Raw genomic sequence first — 12,342 nt, 5'->3', positions numbered from 1 at the left:
TTTAAATGAAATCCAACGTCTGTTAGTGGGAGGGATGCAAAGTGTTACTTTTTAAAACCACGAGGACTCAGACAACAAAAAAGGTTTGAGCGACGTAAGTTGCTCTCACCGTCAAATCATAGGGACACAAATTAGAGTTTACATATCTTTTTATGAATGGTTTTTCGTCAGAAAAATGCAATCGTTTTTCACCTTTTTCACATAGAATGGTTTAAAGATATTACTGAGTACACGCAAAACCTTAAAGGTGCTTAACAAACATCTTTTTATTAAGTTATGTCAAAATTCAATTGAAACGACTTTCAGGAAAAAAAACCACCTAAAACTAAGGTATATCAAATTGATAAAGATGGTTAAATCGACTAAATCGGACAGGTTATGCAGCTGCTTCCTGATATGATCGGCTGGTGCGTTCAGATTAAGAGAGGTGATATCTATATATTATTTACAAGATGGTGAAAATAATTCCAAAGCCAAAATGTGTGACAAATAAAACTTTGTTTAGGAAGATGGAAGTCAATGAACTCTTTTGCTTTTGATGACATGACCTCTCGCCACCAAAACTCCTTTTCCCTATCTCTAATTCTTTTTTGTTTTTCTTGCAAAATTTAATATTTATGATTATGGTGGAAATGCTTTATACTCCACCTTTTTTATATGATAAACTTCTATTTATTTTTTTCTACTTATAGTAAATGGTCTAATGAGAATAATCTATTTTAGAAGGTTCTAACAGTATCATTGTATATGGTTCTTACATTTTTGTTTATTTTATAAAATAATATTATAACTTTTCCATATTTGTAAAAGTTCTTAATGCTTTATGTGGTAGAGAATGCCCTAAAATGTACATTATACCTTGTATGGAGTCTATTTTAGCTTAATTCATAAAGGTCAAATCATATATTTTGAGGTATTTGTTTATTAACAAAATACGTTTTTTTTTTGACAAAAACATATAAGGCTAATAAAATAAACAACAATAATATTATAAGAGGAAGTTCATTTAAGAAGAAAATTAAATTGAGAAGAAAAAAAACAAATGGTACAATTGTAAAACATTAAATAGTTTTTCTCTCATCTCATTTATTATTATTTTTGACTAATTAATTAGTCATAAAGACTATCATCCTCCACAATAAAATTTTTGCCTAGACACAATCAAAATTTATCTTACACATACTGAAATTTATCTTACACATACTGAATTTTATCCTACACAACTCATTATTCATCCTACACACCTCATAATTTATCCTACACTTTAAATTAATTTTTTTCTTCTTTGAGAAGAAATATATTTTTTTTTTGAAAATAAATTACAAATTTAATTTAGTTAGCTATTAGAAAGGAAGACTACAATTAATGAATACCCAACACATGACTATGTGATTTCAAATACACATTACATGATTACACATTCAACATAAACCATTATGTGATTACACATTTAATATGATTTGTTATAACTAATGTTATTACAATTATGCTTATAATGTGATTCCACATTAAAATAATAAGAATTTGATTGTTTATGCTTTATTACGTGATTGAATATCTAATATATGACATTATGTGGTTATTATAGGTTGATTTGGCTAATGTTTTGCATATAATTTATCCTTAATACGTGATTATCTCTGAATTTCATATAAAAAATTATGTATTATATGTTTTTCTTTTACGTAATGACGTAAACACTCGGTGCGGCTTCACATAAAATACTATAGTGAAATCACATAATCACGAAATGGGTAATCAAAATCACGTAGTCACGTAATTACGTAATCCCTTTTCACATACTATAATGAAATCACGTAATGGGTATTCAAATCACGTAGTCATGTGTTGAGTATTCAAAATCACGTAATGAGTATTCAAAATAATGTATTTTTTAAGAAAACTATAGTAATAGACTGCTCGAATTAAAGAGAATGAAATGCTCATTACTACAATGTATTTTTTTTTTAAATATTAACGTATGAAAAAAGTTATAGCCGTTTGAAAATCAAGGGGAGACGGAGTTCAAGTGAGAAATGATCAGATTACCCTTTCTCTATTTGTTTCTTCAATTGTTTGAACATCATATCTACGAAAATGTCACCACCTAGTTTTGAGCCATTGATTTTGAGAGATCAATAACTTTGATTGTCGCCTATCCTTCGTACAAGAATCCTCTCTTAGACATGATACGTGCTCTTAACTTTAAATAGTATTTTTTTACCTAAACTTTTATTTCTTTTATTTTCGTGTGATCATTCTGAGCAGGGGCGGTTCTTAATAGAGCCGTGGCAGGATCACGGCCCGGGCAAGTTTTTCGGGCGTAGTGTTAATTTTCCGCTGATCGAAATTTTTTATATATACTATGTTTGGCCCGGGCTTGCCCGGGCTTTTTTTAGTGCCCGTATCTTTCGGCCCTGGCACGTTCAACGGGCAAGATCCGCCACTGATTCTGACTCGCTTCTAAATTCTATTTTCTTGACCTTTTTGCAATGGGCACTCTTTGTTTTTTTCTAAAAAATAATTTGCTATAAAAAATTGACAACGTGAAGTGATTATATAAAAATTTATTGAGCAACTTTTTTGTGAAAAAAAAAATAGAGATTATAATTTTTCTTATGATATTGGCCTTATATATAAATGTAATAGATGACGACTTCAAATACCATTCGCAATACGATATTGAATCATATTCTGTTTGGCTTAGTTTTCTAATGATCTAATCAATGGAGAGCTCTTAGGTTAGCCGAAAAGTTCTATTTATAATTGCATAAAGTATTCATCACTTTTGAAGGAACATTAGGCTAGAGGGTATGGGAAGCCTCATCCCTAAGGGGATGGGTCGTCACATCAGCGCCACGTAGGCTCGGTTTGGAGGGGATGGACCTAGAGGGTGGGGATGAACCCCTTTATATATATATATGTATGTATAGATGTGTGTGTGTTAGGAGAGAGGAAAGTAGGCACGACACATCCAGCTGTGAGGATTCGATCTTGCCGAGCCGAGCCAAGAGGGCGGTGTTATTGATTCAATTATTGTTCTATTTGTAACTTGTTATTTGTTAAAGATCAAATCATTCCATTTTGATTCAATTATTTAGCAAAATTAAAAAAAGTTGTTTAAACCACATGATTTAATCACCCATTTCAAGAAACACATGTATTATACATGAACGTATAAAAAATTATCATCTCAAAAATACTTATTATGAACAAATAAATATATAGGAGCAATTTATTTATCGATTAACATATTGGTTGTTGAATTATAAATTATACTTTACAAGCGGTTATCATTTGAACCAACATGTATACACATGTGTGTTTAAATGATAGTGAAGAGTTCAAATGAGAAGATTTTTTTTTGTAAGAAGAAAAAAAAGAAGTTTCAACCAATAAGAATGCTTAATTTAATTCATTTAATATTTGCATTTAATTTTAATATATAAGGGTATATTGGTAAACTTAAATAAATCATTAATTTATATTATTTCCCTTTAATAACTAACTAAATTAAATTCATAACTCCTTTTCAAAATATATACTTTTTTCCAAATTAAAAAAACAACTTAATTTAAAGTATAAAATAAATTACTAGTTGTGTATGATAAATTACGAGTTGTGTAGGATATATTTCAAGGTGTGTAGGATAAATTTCGATTGTGTAGGATAAAATTCTATAAAGTGTAGGGTATATGTAGGGAAATTTTGATATGTGTAGGTTTTCTAGATTATATGTAGGATAATTAATGATTGGTTGACTAATTAATTAAAGAGATAAAAAAATTAATGATATGAGTTATAAATGAAATATTATTTTACTAATATATCCTTTCTTCTTTTTCTTCTCACATTAAATTTCTTCTCAAATATACCTTCCCCTTAAATGATAATCAATTTTATTCAGTAGTTGATATACATGTATGGTGTATACGTTCTTTGTTAAATCATTATGAATTATAGTGTCTACATCGATGACTACATGTATTCATCACTAAGGTGTTGGTTTGTTTTAATTAAGAGGTAAAATGTCTGTAATATGTGGATCACATCTGTTGACATCTGTAGAAGAAGAGGTGGATCAAACCTCTGCAGTATGCAAGAAGAAGATTGTTTCTTTTATAACGTATGTAGACTTCTAAAATAAACTAATGGTGGTGTACGGATGGTGGTGGTGGGTGGTGGTGCTGGACAGTGGACAATGGTGGTGGGTGGTGGATGTGGACGGTGGTGGTGGTGATGGACAGTGGTGGGTGGTAGTGGTGGTGGACAGCGGTGGTGGGTGGTGGTGTTTAACCCTCTGCAGATCTTAAAATATCTTAAAATGGTTGGACCAAGTCTGCACCAAGAAGAGCTCGCACACACGTTTTTTAATGAAACGTCTTCAGAAAAACAAATAGTCTGCAGATGACAATGTTTGCGTGTGGTCTGCCCGACGCAGACAGAAGAGCTTGCGCAGATCTTTTTTAGAAAAACAAACACCACCTAAATACACCACACACATAGACAAGACGAATCAAATAGAAAACCACTATTTCAGAAACGTATAAAGGAGTTAAAGGGTTACATGTATGCATATATGTTTTTTTTTTTGGTTGGAAGGGTATAAGTGATTTTATTGTCTAGTTATAAACAGAAGAGTAAAGTGCAATTTGCATCCCTTAGGTTTAGGGGCGACATCAACTTGAGTCCCCCAATGAAAACTATGGAAACCCGCGTCCTAGTGGTTTAAAATAACGTCACACTTTGAGTCCCTGGAGCTAACGATGTTTGTTTTTCACACTGAAATGACTATATTTCTCTTTTACTATCAGTCCGTATTGTATATAACATATTTTAATCTGCCTCCCTCCACCTCCCACCACCCTTCTCACTACCATCAGCACCCACCCTACCTCCAACCACTAGTAATGGGATTATGAGGTTCTATCACCTTATAAAGCATCTATACACAATTATTACAAAAAAATATTATAAATCAATTTATAAGAGCCTAACATACATCCACAAAGAATGAATTAAACCTAAGTAAAACTGTAATTTCTAGCAATAGAAGAGACAATAAATGGGTTCAAACCATTGTTGCTACTAGTCAAAAAGTCAGGCATATTAGTAGGATTATGTTCAAGAGTAGGAGTTGGGTGGAAAATCTATTTTTCCTAGAAAGTCTAGGAAGCAATAAGAATTGGACATGTATCATTGAGGGATTTTAACTAGAAGGGCAATCATGTAATTTTACATTTTAATTTTATATTTGGAACTTATCTTCATTAACTAACATTGCATGATATCTAATGTAACCGATTTTGTCCTTGATTTTCGGAATTATTGTTGTTTTGGAATCCAAATCTCTTCCAAATATCACGAAACACATATGTATATAGAATTATTTCGATCCTTTTCTTCTTCACCAGCATCATTCGTATTCAATAATTTTTTCAAAGAGAAAAATCATGGCTTCAAACACACTTGTTGATTGTGGAGATGGTAATTACAGTTATTTTTTTATTTACTATTGTAGTCTTGTGTGTATTTTATTAACATTTATCTGCAAAACCATCAGCTTGTTCTTGGTGATGTGTTTTAACAGTCAGAGAGGTTGAGGTCTTTGTGTTTATTGATTCCATAAGGTGACTGATGGTTTGTAATCTGAAGATCACCTTTTTTTTAGATATTGTATGTTGTGTTTTAACTTCCATATTTGTAGTTTTATGTTTTGTTTATTAAACTTTTTCTGAAAAACCATCAGACTGTTTCTTCGTAATGTGTTTTAACAGTTATTGAGTTTGTTCATGCAGTTTGTTCATGCAGTTTGTTAATTGTGTTATTGAGGATGAAGCCAGTGTTTTTATAGTTTACAAAATGTGTATGATGGTTTGTAATATACATATTTTTTTTTTTGTCGTTGAATGGTGTGTTTTAACTTGCATTATGTTGTTTTTTTTCCAATGGTTGACTAGCTATTAGTTTCTTAGCATTCAGGTTAGAATTTGTGTTTTGGTGTATTTTATAAGTTCATTAGTTGGTAGCATGATCAGTATGTTTTTTACTATGGCTTGTTTTATTTTTTTCATCTTAAAATTTTTTTATGTTGTTTTTTTTTTGTTTTCATTACATTGTATTTTACAAATGTGTTTTATGCTCATTAAATCAGTTGTTTGTTAAGTGTTTAAAAATCTTATAGGTTTGGTACGGTAGTTTGTGTTATGGTGTTATTTATATAAAACCCCATTTATGTAAGGTCAGTGTGGTTTAGTGTTTCGAAATCAGTTTTGTATTTGTGTTTTATTCACGTGTTTAAAAATAGTTTTTGGTTTTCTGTCTTGTTACCTCAAATGTGTTTTAAGATTCAAATCTGTATAGGTTTTTTTTTTGTTTGGTAAACCCTTTTAGTTTATGTTAATGGCGTGTATGCATTTTTTGTTATGTTTTGTAGATGCACCCAATTACCAATTACGTGGCGTTGAACAAGTTTCTCCTAACTCGTGAACAAAGAGATATATTCCAGATTCACCCTCTTTGTTGACTCCAGCAAAGGGCATGTTATTTGACACGGTTGATGCTGCGTATAACTTTTACAAAGCTTATGCAGAAGCTGGAGGTTGGACTGTTAGGAAGGGCACACAACATGAAAATCGTGGTATTGTTATAAATAAGTATTTTTTTTGTTCAAAAAAGGGTCACAAAGAGTTTCGACCGGTCGACACTTTAACCGAACAGCCTTCTAATAGGTGGGTACGTAGGGTACCATCCAAAAGGACCGGATGCCAAGCGGCGGTCAGAATAAAGCTGAACGATGCCAAAAAGTACGAGCTGTATCATTTCACAGAGGCGCACAACCATGATTTTGTGCACGAAGAAGATTTACATCTTCTCAAGGAAAACATAGGTCTTAATTGTGCGCACGAAGAGATGATAAATAAGATGTCCAATCTTAACATTGGTCCTGTTCGTGCATTTAACATTATGAAGGAAGTGTATGGTGGGTTCGACAAAGTCGATGCGACCAAAGTTGATTTCATAAATTTCAAGAAAGAATTAAATCTCTTCATCGGAGAGTTTGATGCTGAAATGTTTGTCAAGCGACTAATGAGGAAAAAGGAGTTTTTACTGAACTTTTCTTGCGAATATGAAACTACTGACGAAGGTGTGCTGAAGTGCATTTTTTGGGCTGACGAGGATATGGAGAGGAATGATTATATGTTTGGAGACATTGTATCATTTGATGCTACCTACAAGCGGAACAAGTAACGACGAGATTAATTTTTTATATATTCATTGTGTTTTACACCCTACTGTGTTATAAATACATTATGATCTTTTGTCATTCGCTGATTGTTTGTCTGTAGGTATAACATGATGTTTGTCCCTTTTACTGGAATTGATAATCTCAATAGGAACGTCACACTTGGTGCTGCAATTCTTGGTTCTGAAACGACAGAGACGTATAGCTGGTTACTTAAGGCGATCAGGAACGCATATGGGTACGCGCCTCCCGTAATCGTTACTGACCAAGACCCTGTGATGAAAAGGGCTATAGCGGATGTTTGGCCTGAGTCGAGGCATCGGTTATGTATGTGACACATCATGGATAAACTCACTACAAAGGTCTGTTTTTTTATGACAATGTTTTTTTTACATGTGTATTTTTACTGTGTTTTAATTTTTGTTTTTAACATACACGCTAAAATGTTGCTTTAGATCGGAGCTGCCCTATGTTCAAACACAGATTTCAGGAAAAGATTGTCTGTAGTTGTTTGGACTGATTCTCTATTGCCCGAAGCGTTTGAGACTGAATGGGCAGCTATCTTAAATGATTTTGGTTTAACCGACCATGAATGGCTGACGTATATATATGGGCTCCGTGAATCATGGATTCCAGCTTACTATCGCAAAGAAGAAATGTCTGGACTTATGCAGACGTCATCTAGATCCGAAAGTGATAATCACTTTTTTGGCAAGATTAGCAATCTAAAGTGCACGTTGGTTGAATTTCTTAGCCACTTCGACACAGCTATCGAAGCGTAAAGAAACGAGCATCGAAAAAACAATCATGACACTCGATACACCAACCCTGCGCCGTGGAGTGATTTTGTTATCGAGAAGCAAGCAGTTCAGATATATACCAGAACTATATTTTTTGATGTTCAACTTGAGATTCAACATGCTATTCATCGTTGTACTAGTGTCAGATTAGATCATGTCGGTGATTTCATTAAGTTTTTTATAAAGGATCTCGATCAGCCATGTTCTGCGTTCTTTGAGGTGATATTGTGTTTTATGTTATTTATACATTATTCTGCCTTTTTTTTAAGTATCCATCATATTTATGCACTGTGTTTTATGGATATTCAATGTTACAGGTTATGATACGCGAGGAGGATGTTACTGTTAAGTGTAACTGCAACAGGTTTGAGCAGTTTGGATTGTTGTGCAGTCACATTTTTTGTGTGTTACGGATTCTTGATGTAAGGGAGTTTCCGAAACAATATATATTGAGGCGATGGATGCGTGAAGCTGTTCCAAATAGTTCCCCCGGGTCCATTCTTACGGATGGTGGTGATCCAGATCGTAGTGAGGAGGTTAACCGTTGTGTTCGTGAGATTAGTCACGCAACTGAGTATGTTGTGAACAAGTTGATTTCAAAATTTGATCATTTGTGTAATTTTTGTGATCATATCAAGCAGTTTACGTCAGTCGTTGATGAAGCTCAGATAAATGCACCTCCCAAGACACGACATAATCGATTTGCTGAACTGCTGGGAGTTGCTCCAGAGAGCACGACCACTATCCGTGTTCCAGTTGGTACCAAGTTCAAGGGTTGTGGTTCTCATAAACGCCTCAAATCTCAAAAGGAGCGAGCCAAAAGTCAGTCTGGAAGTAAACGTCATCAATGTTCATTATGTAAAAAATATGGTCATAACAGAGTAACGTGTTGGAAATACACCGTGGCTGTGCCTGAGGCAGGCGCTTCGCAGAATGCTGAAGGTAATGATGCTATAATTGGCGAAGATGACGCTGCTACAGTAGTTGAAGGTGATGGTCCTGGATCAAACAATGCTGATGATGTGTTTTATACATCTGGAAACGATGCAGATATGGATGATGAAGACATGGCAGAGTAGGACCTTTTTTATCAAAAATTTAAGTCTTTTGCTGAACTTTTCATTTTTCTGTTTTAATTTTCTCGTGTGTTTGTTTTGGATTCTTGTTTGTTGATTTTAAAACTTGTTGGGTTGGACATTTGTGTTCTTGTTACTTTGTGTTTTAGTGTTAACTTTGATTTTTAAATAGCCTCCGTGTTTTATCTGATGCTTGCATTGTTCGTGGTTTTGGTATACAGTTTAACTTTTAAATCTATTAAAATGTGTTTTAACTTGGTTTACATTTTAGAGACTTGATGAAAAAGATAGGCTGGTTTCCAGATCACATTATTTTCATAATGTTTATCTGCTGTGTTTTAAGAGGTCATAAATTAATACAAACTGTATGTCTTGTCTAGATCCAAACAAAGTAACATTATTGACACAAATTCACATTGTTAAAGAGGTTCAAACTGTTCTAGTTGACATTTTTATTGACAGGAAACTAAAAAAAAAGATAACTGAACATATTCTAATATATAAAGTTCCAAAATATAACAACACCAACAAAATGTTAAAACTGTTTTTGTAACACATCCCATATTACTTCAAGAAACCACCACCAACGAAGTTAGTTGTCCAATCTTTCATTGATCGCGTCGAAGGCTGCTGCTTCTAGCCTCTTTTTTTCATTGGCCGACAACTTTTTATATTTAGCAACTTCCGATTCAACAAAACTTCTATACTCATTTGCGTCACTTAGGAGCATCTTCGTTTTGTACTTATGCTTGAGATCATCAATTTCTTTGCGTTGCTTGTATGTAATCTTACCCGCATCAGTGCACTCGTTTGAGAATCCGCATTCCCAACCTTTTCCAGCCACGCCCTTGTACGTTTCCATATGGCGCATCAGGAAAACGCCACAATCGATTACATTATGTTTTGTACGCCATGGCATCTCCAATCGTACCGGCTCAACTTTACCGCTCACCCCACCCGCTGGATGCCCAATTTTTTCCAAGTACACTGATAAAGCATCACGCTGCATGATAAACAATTTAATCAGATTGTGTTGTAAACTAAATTCATGTACATGCACAGATTGTGTTATAGGTTTGTTTACGTATACCCGTTATTAACAAAGGGAATAATTTATAATTCTGATGAAGTGTGTTTTAAGTTCATAATATTGGTATTATGTAGTGTCACATTACACTGTGTTTTAAACTATTAATAGTGCTGTTAACGTATCATTCAGTGTCATTTGTGCTTTAACATCAAACTTTATATATAGAGAACTTTATGCACTATCTCATCATTTTGGGTTTTATAATACTAACATGCGTCATAAGATATGTTTGTCCCCATGAATTGTATTTTAAGTGGTTATGAGAGAACTTAAGATACTCACAAGTTCATGGAGTTTGTTAATTGTGTTTTATAAATATGGACATCAGATGGCATGCATTTGTGTAACTAAGGACGTTTGTAGTTTATATATAGAGGGGCGTACCAATTTTTCCGGCCGTTCGTTGTATTTGTCTTTCATCGACACATCCTTAGCGCTGTTGTCCAAAACCTCTACCTTCATGTTCCTCAAATTAAAACATACGCACTAGAAATGATCGTCGTGTAAGAGTGGTACAAAGATGAGCGATCTGTCAGGTATCTTTTTCACATCAGCAGCAATTAAGACCGGTTCCATGTTTTCTGCGAATGTTTTTTACCTCGATTTTGCACTTTTATTTTAGTCTTCTTCATTCTGCATTTTAAAGTGATTGTGTGAAACAATATTACAAAAGTAGTAAACTTTTATTACAAGGTCATTATGATCATACTTACCAACATATTCACTGAACAGAACAGGCGTGCGATGCTCCCCTTTTGCCTGAATTTTTCTTCATAGTTCAACAAATCCGTCCATGCGCTTATTACCAATATGTGCAATTCCATTCCCGACATTAATGATTCGAGCGGAGATCTCATCACCGACACTCCTCTCTTAGTTCTAAACACAGTATCCCTAACGAATACAAACATGTTTTAAACAATGTGTTATAATAATTTCAGACGAATCAGTTACAATCATTGTGTCTTAACATATTTTGTAGAAACATTGGTATTATAAATGACAATTTTATAACATACCACATTGAACCCCAGTCCAAAAACATGTATGAGCTGACCGAGACCTCACCGTTGTCAAGCTTCGTCCTAATCTCTACTGCCCGCTTCACGTATGGAGACCTTAGAGCATCGGTCAACTCTGTTTGTCTTTGCGGTCTTACTTTTCGCTTTCCAAGGTCCAACTCGTGTATAAGCTGCCCACGTCTAATCGAATATTCATATTCCTCGTGTGTTTTTTGGGAGATCGGTGTGACGAAGAGTGCAGGCTGGTCCACTACTGCAAGCTGAGTCGTCGGTGTGGTTGTCTTGTCAACGGTCTTACATATCTCTTCGACCAATGAAGGTGTCCACTGTAAAGCCCTGGATCGATGGCGAACATCAAACATTGCACTTGATTCAAGACATGAAGAACAAAATATGAACAAGATGGAAATATGTAGAAGATGAATCTCTTTATTGATGAATCAGTCATCACAGATTACACAAACCAAAGGAGTATACATCATCTACAAGCTGGATTTAGATCACAAAGATCTAAACCCTAGCTTTCTCTCACTAACACATAGTCTCTCTGGAGAGGTGCACAAAGCTTCTTTCTTTCTCTCGATGTGTCTGTGTGTGCGCGCCTGCCCTAATCCTATACAACACATATATATAGACTAGGGACTAAAGTTCGGACAACACAATCTACACAAAGCTCTGACTTTTGCCCTAAACATAAAACTCAGACAAAAGTTCTCCTAAAACTTGGACAAGTTGTCCAAGGATAAACCTTGGACTAACTTTCAAGACATGTACTATAAAGACCCTAACAATTGGAAGGCATGCACTTTTCACCCAAAGTGCATTAACAACTCCCCCTTGATCAGTGCATGGTCTTCATGTGGTCTTGAATTCTTCATTATCGTTGACTTTAACTTGGACTTCTGCTTTGGTTGACCAGAACTGATAAGCGACAGGTACCCGGCAGGAACTGCACTTACAGTCTCCCCCTTAACTGTTGCATTAGTTCTGTGTAGCATCGATAATCTTCAATCACCGGATACTGCACTTAGAGACTCCCCCTTGACTGATGATATCATGCATGCTTTCAACTTTGGCTGAGACTTGATCTTTCTGGTAGAGCACATCG

General features: G+C 34.4%; 1 protein-coding gene across 1 annotated transcript; it reads left to right on the top strand.

Annotated features, from left to right (window-relative positions):
* The first annotated feature begins 6,540 nt into the window (after positions 1-6,540).
* LOC110866925 (protein FAR1-RELATED SEQUENCE 5-like) lies at positions 6,541-9,125 on the top strand. Its single transcript, XM_022116070.1, has 5 exons — positions 6,541-7,247; positions 7,350-7,545; positions 7,702-8,024; positions 8,187-8,265; positions 8,364-9,125. Exons 1-5 carry the CDS (start codon positions 6,541-6,543, stop codon positions 9,123-9,125), a joined length of 2,067 nt encoding a protein of 688 aa, XP_021971762.1.
* Positions 9,126-12,342: the final 3,217 nt, after the last annotated feature.

Source organism: Helianthus annuus, chromosome 7 (genome assembly GCF_002127325.2).
Source record: "Helianthus annuus cultivar XRQ/B chromosome 7, HanXRQr2.0-SUNRISE, whole genome shotgun sequence".
NCBI lineage: Eukaryota > Viridiplantae > Streptophyta > Magnoliopsida > Asterales > Asteraceae > Helianthus > Helianthus annuus.
The sequence above is the reverse complement of the archived record's forward strand: the minus strand, read 5'-3'. Positions and strand labels throughout refer to the sequence as shown.